This window comes from Protopterus annectens, chromosome 13.part0, assembly GCF_019279795.1.
Source record: "Protopterus annectens isolate FY-2018-M chromosome 13.part0, PAN1.0, whole genome shotgun sequence".
Lineage (NCBI taxonomy): Eukaryota > Metazoa > Chordata > Ceratodontiformes > Protopteridae > Protopterus > Protopterus annectens.
In genome coordinates, this window is record NC_056747.1 from 749902675 (window position 1) to 749928877 (window position 26203).

At 40.3% G+C, this 26203-nt stretch overlaps 1 protein-coding gene across 7 annotated transcripts in view; it reads right to left on the bottom strand.

The window, feature by feature from the left end:
- MYO18A (myosin XVIIIA) overlaps positions 1-26203 on the bottom strand; it is a 2129602-nt gene that overhangs the window by 638869 nt on the left and 1464530 nt on the right. For all 7 annotated transcript variants that reach the window (XM_044054445.1, XM_044054444.1, XM_044054446.1 and 4 more), the window contains one exon: positions 21143-21270. In XM_044054445.1, the coding sequence (XP_043910380.1) occupies positions 21143-21270 (128 nt within the window). The remainder of the gene's footprint in view (positions 1-21142; positions 21271-26203) is intronic.

The following is a 26203-nucleotide window of genomic DNA, read 5'->3' on the forward strand; positions in this document are numbered from 1 at the left end:
TAGGTATTGTAATATCTGAGGTATATTAGGGGCAAGTGGCTCGAGCCCTTGTGCCTGGTTCCAAGCACAGAATCTCTTCCATTTTTCTGCATAGGATTTCCTAGCGCTGGGCCTCCTGGCTTCTAAAATGACATCCATAACAGCTTTAGAGAGAGAGATGCAGTCTGAGTGACTACATTATCTGCCATGCTGCCAGATTTAAGGTTATGAGTTGACTGTGCAGAATCTGATTGTTTTGTTGTGTCAGAAGATGAGGAATTTGAGGTAGAAGCCAAGCTGGGCCTTGAGACAAGCTCTTTAGGGTTGGGTACCAGTGCTGACGTGGCCAGTCTGGGGCAATCAGGATCATTTTTGGCCTTTCTTGTCTGACGTTTAGGAGCACTTTGGTAAGAAGAGGCATCGGAGGGAAGGCATAGACTGTCAGGCCTTTCCAGCTGAATGATACATCATCCACATTCCATGTTTGAGAGTGATGGGTTCTTGTGCAGAATTTCTGTATTTGGTAATTGTGAAGGGAGGCAAAAAGATCTATGTCTGGGTGTCTCCATTTCCTTGTTATCATGCTGAACACTTGTGGATTTAGTTTCCATTCGTGAGGATCCATGAGATTTCTGCTTAGTTAGTCTGCCAGTGTATTTTTTGTTCCTGGCAGGAATTGTGCCTGCAGATGTACTTGATAGGTCAGTGCTGTGTTCCACAAAGTCATGGCTTGCCTGCATATGGGGTAGGAATGTGTGCCCCCTTGCTTATGTGCCACATAACTGTGGTATTGTCCGTCTTTATTAATAGTTGTCCTGGATGTAGTAGGTCCTTGAAAGGTGTCAGGGCATTCTGTACAGCTAGCATCTCTTTTTGATTGATTTGAAGATGCATTTGTTCCTTGGGCCACATGCCCTGAATACAGTTTCCTGCCATATGTGCCCCCCAGGCATAATCCGATGCATCCGTTGTTACTGTCTGCCTGGCTGTGGGTAAGGTGAAAGGCTGTCCCTTGTTGTGGTGACAGGCCTGGGACCACCATCGAAACTCCTGTTGTAGGCAGGGAATTAAAGTTATGATTGTCTCCAGGCTGTGACAATGCTGAGTCCAAACACTTTTTAGATACCATTGTAGTTTCTTCATATGCAGTTTTGCATATGGAATTAGTAGAATACAGGATGCCATGAAGCCCAGGGCCTGCAGAATTTTTCTTGCAGGGAGCTGGGTCTTTGTTGCCATCATTTGAAAATAATGAGTCAGTTGCCTTTGTTTGTCTGGCGTGAGATAAGCAATCTGGGCAGTAGTATTTAAGCTTGCACCCAGGAATATTATCTCTTGAGAGGGCACTAGTTTTGATTTATTTTCGTTTACTGTGTACCCTAGGCAAATTAGCAATCTTTTTACAAATGCCAGATGCTTTAGAAGAATGTCCTTGCTCTCTGCTTGAATAAGGCAGTCGTCCAAGTAGGGATATATTTGAATTCCTTTTTGTCTGAAAAATGCAATTACTGATGCCAGGCATTTTGTGAAGACCCTGGGCGCAGTAGATAAGCCAAAGGGCAGTGCAGTGAATTGGTAATGCATTGAGCCTGCTATGAATCTGAGGTATCTTCTGCAAGATTGTCTGACTGGGACATGCAGGTATGCCTCCTTGAGGTCCAAAGTAACTAGCCAAGCCTTCTTGCCCAGCTTGGGCAGAAGTTGCTGTAGTGTTAACATTTTGAATTTTGGAACATCCAGGAAAGTATTTAGGGTTGACAGGTCCAGTATTAGTCTCCAGGCTTTGTTCTTTCTGGGTACTAAGAAAAGTCTTGAGTAGAATCCTTGTCCCTGTTCTTGCTGTGGAACTCTTTGAATAGCTCCCATGTCCATAAGAGCAGCAATCTGTTTTTGAGCCTCTGCCCATTGGTTTTTATGGCAGGTCTGGCATACCTTTTGATTTTGGAAGCATGTGGAAGTGGAAACTGTAACCCTGACAAACAATATTCAGCACCCATTGGTCCTGGGTGATCATGTGCCAATTTTTTGTGAAAAGTGCTAGCTTTCCCCCTAGGGGTGCTGCCAAAAGGTAAGTGCTTGGCATTTGTAGAGGGAAGTCATTGGGACTGTTTCCTATAAGGTTGTGATTTGTCTTCCCCTCCTTTGGGGGCTGAAGCACCCCATTGTTTAGGTCTGTAGGAGCCTTGGGGCTGAGATCTGCCTCTTGGGCGTCTGTAGCTGCCTCTTTGTGGCATGTCTGACACTGGAATGGACCAATTTTTTGGAGGCCAGTTTCTGCTAAATCTAGGAGGTTGAACCTGCAAGAAATCCTTCACTGTCTGCATTGATTTTGCTTTATCCTCCATTTTCTTTAACACCTCTTCTGCCTTAACACCAAACAAAGTATCATACTGTAGTGGAGCATCCAATAATTTTACTTTAACATGGTCAGGTAAACTTTGTTCTTTCAACCAAGCATGCCTTCGAATAACAGAGCCTGTAACTGCGGCTCTACAAGAAGCCTCTAATGAATCAAAACCACATTGCAGAGTATGCTTTCCCACTTGTTCAACTGCATGCAATAAATCCTGCATTTCCTTACTGTCAGGACTTTCTGAATTTGAAACCATTTTCTGTTTTAACAATGACATGAGGTACTGTTGATATTTAAGCATGTGAAATTGGCAATTTAAAGCCCTTACAGCTAAAGTAGCAGAAGTGTAAACGTTTTCCCCCCATCTGTCCAGAGCTCTGGAATCCCTATCCAAGGGGACAGGATTTTTAGCAGTGGAAGCCTTAACCCCTTTAGGACCCTGAGAAAGTGTTTCTGGGTCTGCAGTGGGGTTTCTGTAAAGAAATTTATGAGAGTCAGGGACCCTGTAGTACCTGTCTGGCTTGACTGGTGCAGGGGGTAAAGAATCGGGAGACAGACTGGATTCAGAGAAAACATCATCAACAGTATCAAGCACAGTGGGGATAGCCAGGGGCCTGTGCTGAGGCAATAAAGGAAGTCTCTGAGCCTTTTCTTGGATTCTGAGAGAATATCCCTGATCAGAAGAGGAATCAGAGGAAATGGAAACCTGGTCAGAGGAATCATAGTCAGTGTCTTGCCTAGGCCTTTTGTCAAGAGGGGGATGGGAACCCCTGATTAAAGTAATTAGGTCTTCAGCCATTTTAAGCATCTGTTTCTTTGGCATGGATGACTGTTCTGGAGAATGCTGTACTTGTTTCCTTGTCTTTAATGGAGTTTTTGACTTTGCCTTGGCTGCTGTAGTGGGCTTAATTGTAAGCCGTGAAGGTCCGAAAACACCCTCAGAAGCCGATGCCTGCTCAGCGGCTCCGGACCCATCTGAGGGAATAGTTTCCGTAGGCCCAATACCTTGGGTTTCCACAGGCCTCGGTGTCTCCACGTGGCTGTCGGTTACGGCCTGTAGCTCTGAGGTAGCGGGTGTCAGGGGCTGCGAAAGCGCCTCACTGAGAACCGGCGACTGACCTTGAAGAGGCTTCGTCGTCGGTTTTGGACCTCTGATGCCTGTCCTTTTCTTTGTCTTTGCGTTTTTTATAAATTCCGGTCATTGGTTGTTCCGACGGCATTATGTAATTAAACCTTCGGCCAAAATAATGCAAAGCAAAATCAAACCGACATTTAATAGTGCGTTTATTGAATCTAGCACAAAACCGACAACTGGTAACGTCGTGGTCAGGGAATAGGCAAGGAATACAGTAAGAATGAAAGTCCTTATGAGGTATTTGCTTCCCACAAGAAATACAATTATCAACTTTTACTGACATCGGTCTGGAGCAAGAAAAAGTTTCCCCAACGGGGTAATTAGCTTTATTGAAGACTTTGGTTCTGAAACTCAATTTCGAAAATCTCAGGAGTCGGCCGACCGGCACTTGCGAACTGCTTTTGCTTCGGGCACCGCGTGGCAAGAAAGACTGAAGAAAATGGCGTCGGTTGCAACTTTTATACCCCTGGTGCACTGACGTCAGGGAAGAGGCGACAGTAACCGATGCCGAACCAGGACTTTGGAACTCGGGCCGACTGCGGGTCGCCTGCCAGCAGGATAACCCAAGTGTAATGACTGCAACAGTGAAACACGATGAACATTTATGTATGTCAGTGTCTAGTAATAATAAAGCAAAAGTACTTGAAAACAGCTGGTTAAGCCAAGAGGTGCATATGAAAAATGGTGTAAGACAGGGATGTCCAATGAGTTATATACACCTTGCATAAGTTATGCATGTGATAGTATGTGAAATAAATTAGAAAATGAAGGAAGCGAGGAACAGCTGAATGGTTAAGAATTCCAGTCCTGTTAACATATGCAGATGACATTATAATTGCAAAAAACAAAATTTGGATAATAGGAGTAATAATTTGCACAAGAGTGTATAGAAGTGATAGACATGGCTTTAAATAAAGAGAAAAGTAAATGTTTAGGTGATATAGTAAATATATGGGGTATATATTTTACAGTGAATTAAATTTTTGTGTTAGGCATAAAATTTGAGAATAAACATGTAAGTAGAATTCAATGGAAAGATCAATAGAAGAAATAAACCTGTCTTTTCTGGAGAACATATAAATTATCATTTAGAAAAAAAGGCTTATTTGATGTATAGTCCTGATGGGAAAAAAAAAACAGCATACTTAGCAAGTATATTTATGTTGCCAACAGTATTTGAAAAGGAATTACTGCAGATATTTTCCATTTATTTAGGGTTCTAGATTAAACCAGGAAAAAAGGGGTCTACTTTAAACAAAAGTGGAATCCATCGAATACGAATCCGTTGACACAAACAGCGAAACGCAATAATGTCGAACATGCAAAACCGCAAAATTTAAACATCGAAACTGCAATAGTCAGCCAACCCCACCGCCCGTAACATACTACCTATGCAAACACAACAACAAAAAACACATACATACACTAACCAAAACCCTACTACTAACCCTAAATTAAAGCACCAAAACCCCACTTGCAACCCTACACTAAACCCCACATACACAGCTATCTATGCACTACCCTTAACCCCTCCCTAACCCTAAGGTCTGTAACTACCGCATACTTACCCTACAGAACTATACCCACACAAAGTAAATATTCCACACAAATACACTTAATAAAACCCTACACTAAACCTTACATACATTACCTATCTATGCACTTACCTTAACCCGCACCCTAACCCTAAGGTCTGTAACTATCGCACACTTACCTTACGGAGCTATACCATAGACGGGCCAACTATGACAATTTGACATTTCCGATTTTGCTATTTAGTGCGTTCCACGTTTCCGCGTTTCGCTGTTTACTTGTCGACAGATTCGTATTCGACGGATTCCGCTTTCGTTTAATTAAAGTAGACCCGAAAAAAGAGGAGTTTTGTATGTAAATAAAGAGGAAGGCGGTTTAGGGTTAATTAACCCAGTGGTATATGCTGCACCATTAAATTTGTACTAAGTGCTAAAGTGGATAAATGAAAAAGATGAGAGATTAGTAGTATAATTGTATAAATACAAGTATGATAAGTTTTTGTGGTATGATAAAAAAGTAAAATAGAAAAAGTGTGTATAAATGAAGAAATAAAATGTTACCAAGAAAAAATATTTTTGTGGAAAATAAAAACAGATGATGTAGAAAAAGATAGAAAAGTGTGGTATAAGAATGCAATGATAAAGCATTGCTAACTAAGACTATAGGAAAATCTAACAGAGGAAAAAAATTAGAGCTATAAGAAGCACATGGTTTAATCATAAAGTAAAATGTCAAGATTTTTTGTGGAGAGTGGTAACTGATAAATTGCCACTAAAAGGAAATATGCCATTGAAAAAGAAAAAAAATCATAGAATATGTTTACATTGTCAAGCAGAAAAAACTATGGAACGTGTGTTTTTGAAATGTAAAGGAGTAAAAAAAGTTATGGGGGACATTATGTAAAGATTTTTTTCTGAAGATATTAAAGGAATTAGATAAAATAAACCTGGATATGATTAAATATGTATATTATAAGAACAGAAGTAAAGAATATGTTAAAAGAATATATATAAAATTATTTTGTGTTATATGGAATAAAATAATTGAAATTGTGTTCAATGGTAAATTGGTTTTAGCAGCAATATCAAGTAAAATCAGATGGTGGTTATGGAAAAAAAGAGTCGGGTCTAATAGGGATGAAAATGTACTATGATTGCAAAGGAAATTATGACTATGTACAGACAGATTTGTATAGCTATACATTTGTAAATATGTAAACATTTTGTAAATAAGTTCTGTATACAAATAAAGGAGCTCTACTCTTTTCAATAGGTGCAGTGGGGTATTTTACATCTACCCAAGCTACCACCACTAAAGTAGATAGGACCTCAGTTTAATATCTCATCTGAAGGAGGACACACTCACAAGTGCAGCATCCCTGCAGTTTCGGTCAGTAATCCAGTTTTCTGGAGTGAGACTAGACCCATTTTCACAAAATGTTTTATATATATATATATATATATATATATATATATATATATATATATATATATACACACACACACACACACACACACAGTTAGGTGTTCTTCATCCCTTTCAAAGGTATAAATGCTCCTACAAAATTTAGCAGTTAATGTTTTAAATGTGGAGGCTTTGCTAACCCACCTTTCCCAGTGTAACTATACATACACTGTGTGGCATCTTTAAGAATGCAATTACAGTAGAAAATAATAGCAATGCTAATGCATACCTGAAGGCAGAGTACAGCAAAGGTTTCACACCAAGTACTGTAAGTATGCTGATATCCTTTAGTTTACTACCCAAAATAAAAACATACTCTCAGGTTTGGGCCAATACAGGCCATTATAGCACTGCAGAGCATGAAACCCTAAAGCAATGTAAAAAAAACTTTTTAGGGTGTACCATGACAGCATTCAGAATGCAGACTCAAAGGCACCATACATTGTGCTGTTATGTGTTCTAAACAGAGAGCTGATGGGCCATGCAATCTGTGTAGAGTCAGACAGGGAAATCACAGAAGTTCATATGGGAAAAGCAGCTACATGTACTACCATCAGATAGGTAACAGATAATAATGCTTCCCTTAAATGAAGCACTGTTGAAATGTCTTATGGGCTTCAGCTGCAACTAGGACATTAAAAAATGTTGTGCTTCATTTCCATACAGTGCCACAGTGTGAGGGGCACAAATAAACTTAATGTACCAGACAAGGCAAAGGCAGTGATGGCCCTTTTCAATGGGACATGGGCAAGACTACTTGAAGCAAACAAGTTACCGTTCTTTGATTCACACAAAAAAGTGGACTCGTCACCTTGTAGAAGACGGGTAAATTAAAATATATAACATTATGTAAGAGTGTATCAAAAATCACAACACTAAACCTCATTCTAGAGAACATCCTGCTAGAATGCAGTTTCAGTTGATAGACAAGTTGCCCAAAAAAAGATTTTTTTTTTTTTTTTTTTTACAAAAATACTACTACCAATTTTGTAACACACTTATGCATTATTTACTGTTGTAGTGAGCATGTGACTAACTCGGTCCCTGAATGCAAACAAAATGTCACATACTATCAATCAATAAAATGTCCTGTGATTTAATAACTTAAGCAAAGACAGAAACTATGGACAAACAGTACAGGCTGAAAAAAAAAAGAAATGGAAGAAAAACTGCTGAATGATATCTGAATATACCTTTTATTGTATGAAAAATATTCATGTACAGAATATATTCTTCATACTGACTATTAATGCAGTAGCCTTCGCAATACAGGTTTATATCCTGCCAAGGATATAACAGCTGGCCAGTTCCTAAGGCTTCAGGGCACCTTTCCTGCACCCAAACTGTCAAGCAGCTTGAGATGAGCTGACTAAAAGACAAGTTTGGACAGGTAACACTTCAGAGCTTTACTGCTGCCGAAGAGAACGCTCCTCTGAAACTTTCAAGAATTAACAGTCAGCTTGTGCAATCCTTTGCTGGACAAATAAGTTCCCTTTACGGCAAAAACTTAATTTGCTTATACATTTACTGATGTTTTATTACTTTCCTCTTCAGGAAAGTTATTTTAGAGCTAGGAGTATTGTGTTTTAAGGAAATGTCTCGAGACTGGAACATACTTTTAATCTTACCACTTGTTTCTTCTGTCATTTTTAAAGTAGTGCAAACTAACTGATAACATTTTCTGAGGAGAAATTGTGTTTAATTCTCCATTGTGGGTCTGTCATAGTTTTGAAAATGCTTTTTACTGTTTTTTCTGTCAAAAAAGTAACTTTTGCGAACTGGTGTTTCTCCTGGCATTTGATGCTAGTCTTTCTGGGAAAGATGCATCATTTTTAGCTTCACCATGGACCATACAGTCAGTCCCATGGTCATTCCTTCTAGCCACAGAAGGTTAGGGAAACAGCCTTTACAACCACAGTAGTCTGGCAATTTGTCTCAGCCGCAGGTGAGTATCTCCTACTGTGGGCATTTGTTGCACCTCAGACCACTCATCTTTTATCTCAAATCCCTCTGGTGTAGCACCTACAGCCATTACAGACTGGGGGTTAGCCACATCCTTTATGGCTGTTGGAGTCCCCTCAGTAGGTAAAGGAGAACCACTCATAACAGTCCTGGGAGAGGGAAGGGGAAGGCTTCTCTGTTGGGTCAGAATGCTGTGCCTATCCTGGGGAAGCAGAGGCTGCTGTTAGTAGCACAGCAGGCCCCATTTTTCTTGTTAAAAAAAAAAAAAAAAAAAAAAAAAAAAAACAGAAAACCAAACATGTATCTACTCCTCCTCAAATTTCATTGTACAGAAGTAGTTTACTGGAATTGGCTCAGGGTTTAATTCAGGTTACTGATCCTTCCTATATAGCAGTTTCTGGTAAAAGAAAGAGGGATGCCTCTTTTCCTGCAGAGATTCAAGATTCTGAATCTAAACAGGAAGACGCAGGGATGGATACAGGGTTTTGACCTCAGACTTCTGATTCAGACTCAGAGGACAGGTCAGTTTCTGATTATTCCTCTGGGGGTTACCTTTCTCTGAAACTATTGCTAGAACAACCCAGTGTTTTCACTGAGAGAACACCGAGTTTTCTTAGTCCTTCAGAAAATACTATGAATTGTTACAGAAGGATTTTCCAGATCCTATACCCATTCCTCATGTCCTGTCTGCTTTAGAGGATGTGTGTCTTACTGCCTGCAATTTTCCTGATAGTCAGCCAGCTGTCCCTAAAAAGGCAGACAGGAAGGTTCCTCAGCCTTTTAAAATTTTATACACTATTCCAAAACCTGACCCAGCATCCTAGCCTTAGTAGACCCCACTGCTGCTAAGCACTCAGTTATTTCCAATCTTACTCTTTCTAGTAGCGATAGGAAAATTGATAGGCAAGTGAAAAAAAAAAGTGTATACTTCTGCAACTTTGTTTTTCTTAATTTTAAACCGTCAGGCTCATAAGTTAAAATTTATTCTGACATATTGTGAAAGTATGACGAATGTTTCATCTACGTTTTTTCTTGTGAAGAATAAAAGCTGCATTAAAAAACTTAGTTTCTTCTACTTCACAGGTCACTTCTCATTGTTTTCAGTGTGTGTATGATTCTGTCGATAGTTCTTCCAGAGCCTATGGCCACTGGTACAATTTTAAGGAGGTTTGCTTGGCTGCATTCTCAGAACCTCCTAGATAATTAAAAAAATTAAATTTTAAATTTTCCCTTAGGCAGAGATTTAGTGTTTGGCTCCTCTGTTGTAGAGGTGATCAAAAAGTGTGATGAAAAGGGCAAACGGATCCAGGGAATCTCTTAAAGTTTTTTCAGCCCTTCTTTTTCAAACTGTCCAAGGGGTTTTCTTTCTTCTCCTCCACTTTTGGCAAAATAGCAGAATTAACAGTCTCAACAGACTTTTAAGGAAGAAGTGGCATGGAGTTTCCAAAAACAAGCCTCAAACATCCCAAAACCAAGGACAGCCTAACACATTTAAATGACTGTTGAAGAGACCACTTGACCCCCTCCCACTGTGGTCCCTATTCTCTTCCAGAAAGTCTGAATCTCCATTTTTTCCATTGGCAACAGATTGTCGGACAAACTGAGTTCTAAAATTCATTCTATGGGGTTACAGATGACAGTGGGACGAAATGCCACATTGCCATGGGGTCATTCCTCATCCTGTAGATCAGACTCTCGTTTCCACCTATTCTTCATCATATGCTGTCCCAGGGAGTGACAGAACCAGTTTTGCCTTCCCAGGTGGAGAAGGGGGTTCATACAAGGATGTTCCTAGTGCCAAAGAAAGAAAGGAAATACTTGCAGACCAGTTATGGACCTTTCTTTCCTAAACCAGTTTGTGATTGTGTCCAAATTCAAAACTTGTTACCTCTTCTTCCTCTTTCAAACTTCCTGGGAGCACTAAATTTAAAATATGCTTATCACATACCTATTCATCCAGACTTCAGGCTTTTCTTAATGTTTTGTGTATCTAGATCACATTATCAGTTTTCTGCCTTACCCTCTGGACTATCCACTGCACCAAGAGTATTTCACAAAGTATCTAGCGCCAATTACAGTTCATTGCAGGCTACAGGACATCCACATTTTTCCATATTTAAACAACTTGTATACCCTGTGCAGAGTCTTTTTCAAACTGTCAAGACTATCCCCCCTTGGGTGAGAGATCTCTTGCACAAGCTGGGACTCTAAGAGAACATTCAAAAGTCTTTAACTCCATCACACAGGACTGTGTTCCTGGGATATCAACTAGACACCTCAGTTCAAAGAGCTTTTTTCCCCACAGGGAAAAAAAAAGATCTTTACCTAAATCTATTCTAAGGTTTTCCACTCAGACTTTGGTCACTGCCAGGAAATACCTCAGAACTTTGGGTGTCATTGCATCTATAATTCTCATGAAACCACTGGCAAGACTCCATAAGAGAAAGATACAGTGGTATCTGAAACCTCTTCGATCCCAAGCATCAACACCCTTTAGCTTTTTGGATTTCATTACTGGGGAATGTTAGAAGAGAAATTTTTGGTGGAGACACCAGCTATCCTTAAATCCAGGTCTGCTCTTCAGCATCCCTGCTTGTTCCAAAGCAGTCAGTCACCACAGAGGTTTTAGACTTTGCTTGGAGAGCAGTTTCATGAGGGATAACAGTGCAGGGGGTGTTGGACACCAAGGACAGATACAAGCATGGAAATATCAAGGAGATGCTTGCCCTGATCAAGGCACTAAACTCAAACCATCTTTGGTACCTGGGACATCTACAAGTGGTTACAGACAATACCACTGTCATGTGGTACATCAACAAGCAAGGGGGGGAACCAGGTTGTACCCCTTTTGCAGACTAGCCATTTTAGTTGGAATACAGCTTCACAGCAGAGTCTCACTCTACAGACATCCTATGTTCCATCAGATCAAAAGAAGTGTGGCGGCGAAGTGGAGCAGGACCAGGGCAGACCCTCATGGAAACTAGAACAGGGGGTCTTCCAAGATTTGATCCATCTGTGGGGAGTTCCTTAAGTAGAACTCTTTGCCTCCTCACTTTACAAGCAACTGGCAAAATTCTGTTCCAGAACTCCAAGCAAGAAGGCCCGGAAGACAGATGCCCTTTCTTTATATTGGACAGAAATGCTCCTGTATGCCTTTTCATTAATATCCAGAATACTTCTAAACATTCAGAAATAATCCCCCAAGATCATTGTGGTGACTCCATTCTGACCCAGGTAACTGTGGTTCTTCCTTCTTTTGGAAATGACCAGGGGCAGTTACCACAAGCTTCCTCACAGAATGGATCTACTCACAAAAGAATAGGGGTCTTTGATACACCCAGACATCAAACATCTTCAATTTACTGCCTGGATGATAGGGTCTTAATTCCTTTTAGGCACCTGTTTTCTGAGTATATGCAGTCGTTACTAATGGAGGCAAGAAAGCTACTACTAGAAAATCATATATCAGCAAATGGAAAATGCCTTCTAGCTCATGCCAACAACATAATCAATACCCACTCAGGGCTAGTTGTTCTCTGGCTTTACAGAATTTGTGTGAGTTGTTATCCCATGGCCCTTCTTATTCCTCTATCAAGGATCATTTAGTGGCCATTTTAACATGTTTACCCATGGATCCTCCTCTTTCAAGGCAGTCTCATGTAAAGTGTTCTTGAAAGGGGTTTTGTATAAGAGGCCTCAAAGTAAACTGGTGGCCCCTCCTTGGGATCTTAATTTTGTGTTAGAGAAGCTAACACATGCTCCAGCTGATCCAGCTAATCTGGCTGACCTGAGGTTCTTAACAAGGAAAACATTTCCATTGATTGCTCTGACCTCTGCAAGAAGGGTATCTGATTTGCAAGCTCTTATGTGAGTCAACCCTACATCATTTTCCATAGGAACAGGTTTTCTTTGAAAACTAATCCTTCTTTTATGCCAAAAGTGGTATCCAAGTTTACTTTAAGCCAAATTATCCATCTCCCCATTTTCTTTCCTGAACCTGAAGATGAGGGAGAAAGGATACTCCACACCTTGGATGTCCAGAGACAACTTGGGTACTACATTGACAGAACTAAATATTTCAGAATAATTGCTCATTTCCTGCGAAGATAGGAAGAAGGGACAACCTGTGTCAGACTATTTCCAAATAGCTGTCTTAGGCGGTTACCTTTTGGTATACTCATCATGACAGATCTATTCCAGACAGGGTCAAGGCCCACTCTACCAGGGCTTGGAACAGCTATGGCTTTTTGGAAAGGGTTGGATTCTAGATGCTGCTACTTCGTCCTCTGTACATACTTTTACAAAGCACTATAAGCTTGATTACTTGTCCAAGTCTAGATTAAGTTTTGCTAGGGCCATTCTCCAGGGGCTTCTGGACCCTTCTACTTCCACCTCCCAAATATAGTTAGTTATGGTAATCTACCCATATAGCTAAGGCTACTGCAGCAGTGATCAATAGGAAGAACACAGTACTGTTGTGCAAGTTGTTAAACTTACCATAACAGTATATGTTCGAATAATCACTGATGCAGTAGCTGTTTCCTCCCTCCATAACCCCTCCCCCCGTGTTTTTTTACTGTGTTTTTTTATGTCAAAGTGTAGACATTTATTTTTTTGTTATTCCTAGCATTGTCCTTTCAGGGCTCAGCCTCCCTCTCTCTGCTGGCAGGAAAGGCGCTGAAGGGCTTATTGCCCAAACTTGTCTTTTAGTCAGCTCATCTTGAGCTGCTTGACAGTTTGGGCGCATGGAAGGTGCCCTGAAGCTTTGGAAGCTGGCAGGCTGGCAGAATATAACCCATACAGCAAAGGTTACTGTAGCAGTGATCATTTGAACAACTACTGTTTTAAGTTCAACTTTCATAGAACAAAATTATCACATGACAGTACAGTTGTGTAACTGCTCCCTTTGGCCCACATTTTGAGTGAAAGATTCGATGGACCACTTCACCTACCAAGTTAACACATGTAAAACAAATAAAAAGGACAATTACTCAGTTAAAAATCTAAAATAAATACATAAACAGAAAGGAGCATTTCACATTCCAGATTAACAAATATAACTTAAAAAAATCCATATTTTCATATCTTGCCAAAAGTTCTCTACCCTTATTTACCCAGTAACTTGTCATTTGTTGGCATTTTCTCAGCAGATCAAGGAAAACATACATGGTAAAATGTAGTTCTTAATAAAAATTACCTCTCTACAAATAATGGAAGCAAAAGGAATCTAAAAAGATGAACAACATAAAAGGAGCAGTGCAAGCTGAAATGAAAAATGATGCAGAAAAATCGGTGCTATATAGTAATTGTTTAGTTTTGGGAACTTTTCGTAGCAGAGAATGGCCTGCAGTAAAATGGGAGAGTTTCAGGGCAGAATGCAGAAGCTACAGATGGTAGTAGACTGGCTAGTCGGATAAGAGAGCAGAGAGGGTTTGGACAAGAAGTGGCAACAGTAGAGCAGCAGAGAGGATGGTGGTAGAAAGTATGGTGGGGAAAAGGGTACAGGATAGTACAAAATAGGCAGTAGTAGTAAAGAGGAGTACAGAGCAGCTGCGATGGTGCAGCGGTTAGCATTGCCGCCTCACAGCAAGAGGTTCTCCGGTCTGATCTTTGGCCTGGGTGCCTTGTGTGTGGAGTCTGCGTGTTTTCCCTGTGGTCTCGTGGGTTTCCTCTGGGTGCTCCGGTTTCCTCCCACATCCCAAAGACATGCTGTAGGTAGATTGGATACTCTAAATTGGCCCTAGGTGTCAGTGTGTGCGTTCCGTGGAAAGTTGGCCGCCAGGCTGGCAACTCAACACCGTAAAACCCCACTGCCAATCATGAGCGGACAGGTGATCCGCTGTGGCGACCCTTAACCGGGCAAAGCTGAAAGAAGAAGTTAAGAGGAGTACAGGTGAGTGGGGTGACATAGAAAGATATAAGGAGAAGAAGTAGAAACTGCATGAAAGACTCTGCAAAGCTAGATTTGTCACTGTGTAATACTTTAAACCTCCTGTAGTGGAGGCCCACGGGATATATGCAAATGACCCCTTAAGGCTATACCAGTGTTTCAAATACAAGGCCTCTGAATGCCCATGAATTTTTACTTTTTAAGAAAAACTAGATGAAGCCATGAAAGTGGACAAGGAGAATGAAAAAGCTAATAAGACACAGTGACAAATGATACAAGGGAGACGCAGCCGATATGGCCAGAATTAGGTACCAAGTACAAAAAGGAAGAAGATAAACTGAAAGGTACATAATAAGTGTAGAGAGCTTGTGGAAACAAAACAGGATGCATGAGACAGAGATCACAGGGAAGAAAACAACCAATGCAGACAGTGAGAAGAGCTAAACGTTAAGGAATTGGAGAGGGAGCCTGTATCTTCATGGGATAGCAGTATGGGGCAGAAAGTGAGAAAGAAAACAGCCAGTGTAGTTACAGAAGGTGACTTTGGTGACTGGCAATTCAGTCATCATGGTGATTAAAAGTCTAGGGAAGGAAGACAGAAGAAGTCAGGTTATGGTGAAGTAAACCTCATGGTTTAGCCACAGTAACAGATAGGAAGTAACCAAAGTGGTCATCAAGGGAAAGAGCTGACAGCTGAGGTGGTAAAAGGAATGCCAGGAAGTGACAAAGAAACACCAAGAGACAGGGTTGGTGGCTGCATTACCTGGGCCAGCAGATAGAACTCTGAGAAAATACAGTATTACAAACCAGAATAACTTGATGTGCCAAAGAACATAGGACTAATGTATGGCATCATTGGAGGACTGGTACACAGACCAGTTCTTTGACAATGACAGGCTCCATCTTACCTGAAAAGAACACAGATACTCAGAGCCATGTTAGAAGGATACATCTCAATTAGGGTACTGTTAAATAAAAGTGGGAAGGGGCATCATAGAAGCAGAGTGTGGCAGGTGCTCAGGCAGTAAACTGAAAACAAAAAAGACACAGAGCACAGCAGGTTGGTGTAGAGGTTTAAGGCTTATGAACTGTTAGATTCCTACCACCTCCATTTGCCTACTGTGCAACACTGAGCAAGTCATGTAACAAGACAGTGCCCCTGGGTAACTCCCGAAAAGGAACACTAACATCCAAGCAGGTTTACCCAGTTAACAAATATATAAAATACAGAACAAACAAGAATGACAATGAGCACATTTGCGTAGTCTTACTATGCAGAACAAGGAGTTTTGGTAGTAAGAAGGAGGTGCTAGAAACGGTGATTCAGGAGAAGAGGGTAGACATTGTTGGTATCACAGAAACACTGACATTCAGATGTCCAAGTGTGGCTGTTTAGTAATGACATTGAATGAAGGCCCAAAGGCTGAAAGGAAGGTTAGCAAGGGTTACCATGATAAAGACTGTGTGTCAAAATGTATTTATTGAAATGACCATATGAATTTATTGTTGGGACTAACCCAGTCAACAAAATAACTTTTAGACTGGGTTAGACCCACTAGGCTAGTGGCTTCTTTTCAAGGGATGCTCAAGGTGATTTTTTATACTACTAGGGGAAATTTGGCCAAGGCACAGGGGACCTTCCCTTATTCTTTTCGACAGGTGCCATGAGACCTTTTACATCCAACTGAGTTACCACCAACTCATACAGATGGGACCTCTGTTTAATGCCACATCCAAAGGGCAACACTCAGGAGTGCAATACCCCCTAATGCTGCACTACATAGGTTCATAGGTTCATAGGTTCATAGGTTCATACTAGGCTATCTGCCCTGGGGCAATTATAAGCCTAGCCCGATTCTGTATGGCTTACGCCACCCCTTGATTTGAGTATACTGTGCCCTTTTTAAGGTTTAGTTTACTGTGCCTCTGTCTAATAGTGACACGGGAGTAATCCCTGGGACAAATCTATGATCCCCCATCCACTTATCGAGATTCTTCTTGAAGAGATTCAGTGAGGTGCTCTGCCTCACATGAACTGGAATTCTATTCCAGAGCGAAGGGAGCCTCTGGGTTATGAACCTGCCCCTCCAGCAAGTTCTATTTATTTCTGTGCTGAGGTTCAAGTCCCACGAGCGTGTGGCTCTAAGGGATTTAGATTTACTGAGGTGGAGCATGTCCATTAATTCTGGATTTGACATAGCTTTGTATGTCAGGCATAGATCGCCTCGAAGTAGGCGGTATGCAACTGAGTAGAGCTGGAGTTTTTTTAAACGAGCAGCATATGGCATCTGTTTGAGACCCTTGATCCTCTTGGTGAGATACTTTTGGGGTCTTTCTAATTGGTGCAGGTGTCGGGTAAGGTACATCCCAAAAGGGGCATTGTATTCTATGATGGGCCTGATGAGGGATGAATAAAGGGGCACGGTTACCTCTCTTGATCTAGATGTGAAACCCTTCGTGATGAGGTGGGCTATGTAGAAGGTCTTTCTAACCACTTTGGCAATGTGGTTTTCAAAGGAGAGATTGCTATCAACTTGGGTCCCCAGGTCCCTAATAACTTTCTCTGTACTTAATGGGTTTCCGCCTATGTGGTAATTTGTGGGCACATGTTTTTGCCAAAGGGTATGACTATACATTTTTTGGCATTTAGCTTTAAACCATGGCGCTGGCACCAGTTATCTGTCTCTGTGAGACCTTTTTGAAGGATGTTTGTGTCAGCTGGAGAGTTGATTATGGCGCCCAGTTTGCAGTCGTCTGCGAACTTGGTGAGCCATAGTCCTCCCACGTTTGCCTGTACCTCGGAAAAGGTGATTCAGGAGAAGAGGGTAGACATTGTTGGTCTCACAGAAACACTGACATTCAGATGTCCGAGTGTGGCTGTTTAGTAATGACATTGAATGAAGGCCCAAAGGTTGAAAGGAAGGTTAGCAAGGGTTACCATGATAAAGATTGTGTGTCAAAATGTATTTATTGAAATGACCATATCACCTGGAGTGGGAATAGAACCCAAAGCCATCTAGCCTTCTAGCACAAAAGACGAGTGTGCTACCAGTTACTCCACTGACACTACTTGATAATAGTGACTAATCTTACACTAAGATTAAAGAAAGTGACTGTAAGGTTATGCCCTGGGTCCAGTACTTTTCAGTAGACCTTGCTGTTCCTTCTTGCCTGATTGGCCAGATTACTGCCATATCTGAAGGAACGTGAATCAAGATTAACAGGATCAATCTCTCTGCCAGTGAAACAACGTAAGCTGCAGGAGAAGATGGGGGGAGGATTCTAAAGAATTACTTGGAAATCGGCAAACTAAGTGGGCAGAAAGGCTGCAGTAGAAGTTCAAGGTAGACAAATGCAAACAACTATATTTGGGTCACAACATACCTGGTGTGATATATCAAGCTGTAAGTGAAACCCTGACAGTAGCAAAACAGTAAAAGGGTATGCAGTGTTGATTACATTTGGGAGTGGACCATTGGGAGTAGAACGGCAAGGCAGTGACAGATGGAATGTGGGCATGTAACTTTGGAAAGACTGCCTCTAGAAGCAAAATTTAATTATCTCAGTTTATCGGCTCCTTCAGTACTACCTGCAGCTTGGCAGGCTACACACAGTGAGAAACAGCAGGACATTTTGAAAGAACTCTACAGGAAAGCCTTCAGAAGAATATGTGGATGGAGGAAGAAGTATACTTCCACACACTTAGAGGAGCTGGGGCTCTTCTTAAAGGCCAGAACCAACATGGTGCTTACATTACATGGGGACATATCATGGTCATTAACATATGAAAGTGACACTCTGTACAAGGTGCAGAAACAGTAGATTTAAAGGATTCTTCCCTGCACCATCCAAAATGCAACTACTCCTTGACTCTGCAAATGTATTTATTCGGGTCTACTTCAGAAGACTGACAAACCAAAAGACTGAATCCCAAGAGACTGATAATTCAAAATGCTGAACACATTTTTAATGTAAGGGGTAAGCCCCCCTGCACCTCTTATGGGGGGACTGCACCCTGTACACCCCCTGCTAACTATATATATTAACTCCAAGATCGCACAACAGTGGAGAAGGGGCAAATGCCATCATTCAGTATTTTGAATTTTCAGTCTCTTGGGATTCAGCCTTTTGCTTTTTCAGTCTTCTTCATAGAGAGGGTTGTGAATACATGAAATGGATTACCAGAATGAGTGGTGAAGAGGAGGAATCCATGGAACCATTCAAATCCGTATTGGGCAGGTGAAAAAGAGTAAAGGGGAAAGTCAGAATGAATAGGAGATGAATATTACATTTATTTCAAGGGAGAGACTACATACGTTTACGGTTTCACTTTACCATCAAGCAAATGTCTTCTTCTTTCGGCTTTTTCCCGGTTATGGGTCGCCACAGCGGATCACCTGTTCGCTTCATGATTGGCAGTAGACTTTTTACACTGTCGAGTTGCCAGCCCAGTGCCCAACCTTCCACAGAAGGCACACACATGCACACACTCACACCTAGGGCCAATTTAAAGTGTCCAATCCACCTACAGCATGTCTTTGGGATGTGGGGAGGAAACCCACGCGACCACAGGGAGGACATGCAGACTCCACACAGAAGGCACCCCAGCTGAGAATCGAACCGGAGAACCTCTTGCTGTAAGGCGGTAACACTAACCGCTGCATCACCGTGGCCGCCCACTAGAGATATTTTGATGATTTGTTTTTTTTTTTATTTGGACAGGAACACAGGACGAATTGGACATGTTTATTGTTTTTATTCAGGAGAGCACTGATTTTTTAAGATTTTCTTATGTAGCAGATAAAGATAGTATTAATTATCTTGATATTAATTTTTTTAAAACAAATTGATGGTACCTTAAACACTAGAATTTATAGGAAGCCTACACATTGCAATGCCTATTTACATTTTACTAGATGTCATTCTATGCATGGGAAAAAAAGCATTGTGAGGAGCCAAATGATCCGGGTTTCTAGATTGACATCAGACAACATGGATTGTCTTGGGGAATTTGATTTAGTGAAGGATATGTTTAAGGAGAGAGGGTACCCACTGGATCTTTTGGATTCTATTTGTAATGAAATTTTGATGGGTAGACAGAATAAGTATGCTCCCATTACTAAGTCTGGACTTGGGTACCAAACTAATTTAAATAGCTTGGAAAGTGGTAAGTTATCTGAATCATTTAAGGTTAACAACATGGTTATGCATTATACTATAGAAGCCAGACACTTTGAAAAGATTATTTCTAAAAATTGGTCTTTATTACAAGCTGGTAGGGATATTTGTCATTTATTTGTTTCCAGACCCACTTTTACATATAAAAACAGGAGCAATTTTAAAGTGATGTTGGAACATACTGGATGTACATATGGGGTCCCTACAACTAGAAGATGCAAACACTGTACAAATTGCACGTATATTAATGTAAATAAAGATGGTGAGCTACTTACTAAGATTAATACTTGGCATAAGGGCAATTTTGTAAATTGTAACACCAAAAGAATTATTTATTTAGCCACGTGCTGTTCATGTAATGCATTTTATATTGGTAAAAACAATCATTCTCTTAAGCAATGGATATATCAGCATATTTATAGTATTAGAAGAAGGGACAATATTAGTGCACTTGCTCGACATTCATTATACTGCTCTAATTCAAGCAAATGTCTTACAAACTAATTCATGAAGTCCAGCTATCTGCCATCAAAGGAATACATATTTTAGTTGTGGTTGAGGGTCATATTTGCCATCTTTATCAGAATCTAAAATCTGTCATCCAGAGTTCCAACTATAACTGCTTTGTCCTTTCATTATGAGAGGAAAGTCAATTAAGTTACATACAGCCAGCCATGACTATCACATAAAATGCAAGTAAACAGATTGCTCATTGGTGGTTATGCACAAATACTGAATGTGAAGTGTCAACATCTGCATTATGGAGTTCTGGGATCTGCACAATAACGGGAATGGTAAATACTGAATACTGAATTCCAAACCTGCAAAGTATTAGGACTTCTTCGTACAACACCAGGCATGGACTGAATGTATGCCCTCTATGAAATCAAGACTTTCTGGCTAAAATTTGCCCTCGACTTTGATAATAGAAATGAACTACAACACCCAAAACACTACCCAACATTCACTCACTACCACAAATCTAGACAAAAAAAGTGTTTTAACAAGATGGGGGCATAGGTAAGAGAAGCAAGATGTGGGCATAGGTAAGAGAAGCAAGATGGGGGCATAGGTAAGAGAAGCAAGATGGTGGCATAGGTAAGCGAAGCAAGATGGTGGCATAGGTAAGCGAAGCAGTAACGTTGCTGCACTCCTCTTCTGCGTATACACTGCTATAAAGGCAAAGTGCTGAACCATAAACTTCAGTGATGCACAGTGTTGAAGAGTACAAAGTCAAAGCCAACCTCCTTTAAGGCTAGCAGTCAAGATGGCAACTACTGTCAGAAAAATCAGCATTTGTCACTGCGACTACACCTACAACAACAATCCTAAAGTACATATTTATTATGCAGGAAAGAGTATCTAGCAGTTCCAAGTGTACTGTCAGTGAGGGACACAGTTCAGGTGAAAAGTAGCTCCCCAGCTTAGCAGGTAAAGCAGATACACCAGTAAAATTCTGGGATGATGGCCATACAAGTGCTCTGGTAATTGTAGTGTTAGTCAATTTTTCTGTTCAAATTTATCACGTTTCATAAGACAGCTTCATAAACACACATGAAAAAATAATTCTTAGAAATCACTGTTCATATCCAAATACATCTGTACCTCTGCACTAAACTTTTAAACATCCAAGTGTAGGACAACTCACTTTTCTGTCCTGCTGTCGCTTGTTCTGCTGTTCTACTTCTAATTTATCTTCAAACTGTTGCTGCAGGCGTTTCTTTGTGAATTCAGTCTCACGAACTGCACGTTCATACTTCATACGCCACTCTCCACCTAAAAAAAATAAATAAATAAATACCAGCATATGTCATTTTATTTTAAATAATGATTAGGCTTTCCTTTGCATGTAAGGAGGAGGTATAAACAGAAATAGTAAACATCATTGTTAATGCTAATCTATGTCACTAATGAATATGCAATCAGGCAAGAGCTTCTGTTCTTCAGTTATGCTTATCACAGCCAATAAATCAGAGCTTGCACATTCGCCAAGTCAGATCATTTTCTTTTACTCCTGGCACACATCTAGATCTTTGACTGCTCGGTCCTTCTAGCACTCATCTGACAAGTGCAGTGTAACTCTAAAACTAAATAACAGAACATGGTCAGTGGCACCACTGCTGAACTTGTACCAGATAAAATGCCTATAAACAACCTTGGTTTTAGAACTCCATTTAAAATTTGAAACACTTTTAATGAAACAGTGAACCATTAAAAAGAGTTCAGCCATTTCTAAAAAAAAATTGTATATTTATGCATGCGTCTCTGTGCTCATGTATATGTGCGAGCACTTGTATTAGCAATTTTGTGGAATTTAATTTGCCCTGATAAGTCATAAGCAGAGTGCTTTCACCCCTACATAAGATATACTTTTCAAATCCATAATGCTGGTTGTATGGAAAATATGGACTTTTAGGCAACAATTTGTTGGCTGAGAAAAACACTACATTACTTGTTCTGTCCATAACAAATAGGATAAAGTATGCTTTAGGAAACTGAATGAATGACTGACTGACTGCATGAAATAAGCAGAACTGCTTTACACTTCCTAATCATTAAGTAGTTACAAATTACTTTATAGATCCTATTTTGAGGTTTATCCACCAGAAACAGCAGCTTTGGAACTTTCAACAACTGGCTGCATGAACAAAAATACAAATGCAAATATTACTGCTCTAAACTAAAATGGAAAACTCACACTTAGCGGCAGTTATCTGAACAGTGTTAAATTTGGATCATACAGAAGTGAGGCTATAATTACTGAAAAACAGAAGATTTGCAGCTTCAAATGAGAACTTCCTGTCTCTTTTTGCACGCAGCAGGCTGTGAGGGCATCATTCACTTCTGAATCCACTCAGTGTGAACTTCACTGCTTCATTATGACATGCTTTCCAGAGAAATAAATACTGATAGCAGGGATAGTCTGAAAGTAAACATGCAATTTCCAAAGTAGCCTTTCATCAACACTGTTAACGTTATTTATCTCACCAAGGATAATACTGCTGTGGCATGGTATAAACACCAGGCTTCTCCCAGAAATGCGCATTTTATTCAACCAGCATATCTGTAATTAGGAAGCTTTTTTTTTCATTTTGTTAAATTTAGGTTACTGTATTCTGGGTCCTGCTACTGTACTCAGTCTTAAAAAGACAGAGTCCTGATTAATTTTAAAAAGAATGATTAACATTCTGAATTATTTTTCCAAGTCCAACTATAAATCCATTAAATGGGAATGTACAGCTGTGTAAGAAATTACTATAACAGTTGATATCCAAATGGATCACTGTTGCATTAATGCTACGAAAAGTATCCTGTCCAGGACACCATACCTTTGCCCAATATAACAAACATTGGTGCCTTCCTCTTGTGTTTGTACATCCGACCAACCTATGCACGAGAATACGTAGTAGTACATAAGAGATGTATGGGAGCAAAGTCTCTCAGAGCTCTCCTTGACCAGGAAGAGTAGATTCAGGCGCAGAAACAGGACTCAGGTCAGTAGGGTAGAAAGAGGAAACAGTAGGTCCACAACAGCCAAGGAACATAAAAAAAAGGGAAGGGGGTTCAGACACTGCAACAGTGATCTATTTGGACATCTACTGTTAAAGTAAGTTCTTACACAACTGTACAATGTCCTTCCTTGATAAATGTTGCAGTGTTGCTCACTGATAGGAAAATTCTCAAAGTGTTTATACTGATTGGGAGAAGGACTGAGGTACAGAAGTGTTAAAATAATCTTTGAGTCTAAACCATTGACAAAAAGCACCAGAAGGAACAGCAGCTGTAGTAAAATGAACTTTGACTTTGTAATGGAGGGATTTTCCCATGAAAGGAGTAACAAAAAGATATAGCAAAGAATTACATCTGGAGCTTATGTAATTTGGTGTAGGAAAACCCATATTTTACCTTCAAAGAAGACAAACAGATCTGATTTTCTAAAGAGCTAAGTTTTGCCAAAAAAGATTCTAAGCTGCCTGTGAATACCCAGCAAATGAAGGATCACTTCTCCCTTATTTTAAAGGTTAGGGAAAAAGCTGGTAAATGGATAGAGTTGTTTAAAGACATTTAAGACCTTGTCCCAAGGGAAACGCTGTCTTTGTATAAAAAAAAAAAAAAAACAGGAACAGCAGAGAAGCCATAAGAAGTTGCAACTCTTGAACCTCTTAGCAGAAGTCAAAGCCACCAACAAAACTGGCTTCTTCCATGTGATGAATTTTATAGTAGTAGAAGAGTCAGGGGATCACACGGGGAGAGAGTTAATTTCTCCAGTGCATAAATCAAGTTTTAAAATGATTTTTTTTTTTCTTGGAAGACTGATGTGTAGAACAACTTTTAGAAATTGTTTATTGTGAAGAAAAAGATGGATCCATACACAAACAGGAAGAAATGCTGATAAATGTCCTTTAATACAAGAGTATGGTATAGAGTTACCACCTGTCCCACTTTGCGAGTGACAGTCCCTCTTTGGGCAGTAGTGTCCTGACAAAAAATTGTAAAAATGGCAAATGTCCTGAGATTTTAGGACAAAATTATTTCCTATATTTTATGTAATAGTTTCATAAAACAGTTATTCTGTATCTAAAATACCTAAATGTTAAAAGAAACAGAATAAGCAACTAAAATGCTACAAGAATAAGCTTTTATTTAGGCAAAAAAGTTAAGTTCTAACCTTTGTACTGACCGTGGGTATGTGTCAGCCTGTAAAATCTGATGTTTATACCAAAAATGTCCCACTTTGGCTATTTGAAAAGGTGGCAACCCTAGTATGGTAGTCCAGAGATGAGCAGCTGTACAATAATTTGAGGATAATTGATACACTTGACAGGTGATAAGTCTTTACTTTTGGCATCAAATTGAAAATATCTTCCATTTGGAAATGTAAGCTTTTCTTGTAGCAGATTTTCCAGTCCCATGTAATACCTGTACTGCAGTGTCCTCGGAAAAAGGTATCTGAATGGTACCAAAACTGTCATGTTTGGAGTTTGCAAGTTGGGATGAATGAGAGAAACTTTCAGAATTAGGGGAACTGGAGGAAACAAAAAGAACTTTCCCACTCCAAGAGATTAATAAAGCCTCCATTTTCATATTTCTGTGCATGGGACTCTGCAGAAAGACAGTTTTGAGTTGCCTGCTAAGAGTGGAGGGAAAAATATCTATCTGGGGAGCTCCCCACTGATGAGCAATCTGAAAGGAGACATCTCTCTTCATCCATTCATGATGGTTTGCCTTGGATCTGCTCATCAAGGACATCTCTGAAGAAATGTAAGTTGCCTGGAGAAACAATGTACTAAGAAGCAAACAGCCAAGCCTTCATGGCCAAGATGCAGAGATGATATTTGAAACTGAATTTTATCTTGAGAAAGGAAGGCCATCATGCAAGAAGTTTTCAGTTGGCACCCTAAAAACACTAAATTTTGTGAAGGTTACACGGTGGATTTTTTCAGGTTTAGGTTGAACCTTAAGCAAAGAAATAGAGCCATAGTGAATGGTAGATTATGCATTTTTTCCCTTTTTTGATGTACTTTGAATTGGAATATTTTGTAAATAAGGATATATGTGGATACCTTGCAGCATACCGAATGTCATTATAGGGGCTAAACATTTTGTGAATACCCTTGGAGCTGTAGAAAGACCAAAGGGCAAAGCAGAATACTGAAAACTTAAATCCTAAAGCACAAAATCTTAAGCATTTTCTGTGAGCTGGATTAATAAGAACATGAAGATAAGCGTTCTTTAGATCCAAGGTAACCTGAAAGGCTTGTTAGAAAATCACAGGAAGACGACTTTGGAGAGAGAATGAATTTTGGAATTTTCTGGGAAAGTGTTCAGAATTAAGTCCAAAATGGGTCGTCAAGCACCTGCCTTTCTTGGAACAAAGAATAGTCCTTTTTGGTGATGTAGGAATAATTTTAGAGTTCCCTGATAGAATACATCTTGTAAGACTGGAAAAAAAGTACAGTTGTGTATACTTACCACAAATGTAGATGTTTGAGTGTATTCATTGTTGCAGTCATCACACTTGGGTTATCTGCCTGCAAGTAGCCCTCAGTCGGCCCAAATACTAGAGTCTTGGGATTTCTGCGTCATATGCTGTCACTTCCTCCATGACGTCAGGTCGTCAGGGGTATAAAATAGGCAGCTGATGCCATTACATCAGTTTTTCTTGCCCCAGATGTCAAGAGCACCCCAAATAGGAAGCTAGTATATGGTGTGGAACACCACCAGTAAAAAGTAAATACCCCTGCCATATAAAATGGCCATACAGCAGATAGGTAGAAAGGATAGAGAAAAACAGGGGGCTGGAAGGAGGGAAACCAGGACTGCAACAGTGAATACACTCGAACATCTACATTTATGGTAAGTGTACACAACTGTACAATGCTCTTCGTGTTTCACTGTTGTGGTCATTCCCACTTGCTGAGGAAGGGTGGAGGCATTCAAGAGGAGTTAGGGCTGGCTAGCAGGCCTTGTAAGACTGCTGTAGCAAATCCAGCTCTGGATTTAGAAAAAATTGGTAAGTGGTAATACTTGGTGAAGGTGTGTACAGAACTCCAGGTTGCAGCTTCCAGAATGTCCCTGGTAGGGACTCCCCTGAGAAATGCTGTAGAGTTGGAAGTAGCCCTAGTGGAATGTGTTCTGATCCCCTGTGGGGTAGGTTTTCCATGGTGCTTGTAGCAGAAATGGATGCAGTGCACTATCCATTTGGAAA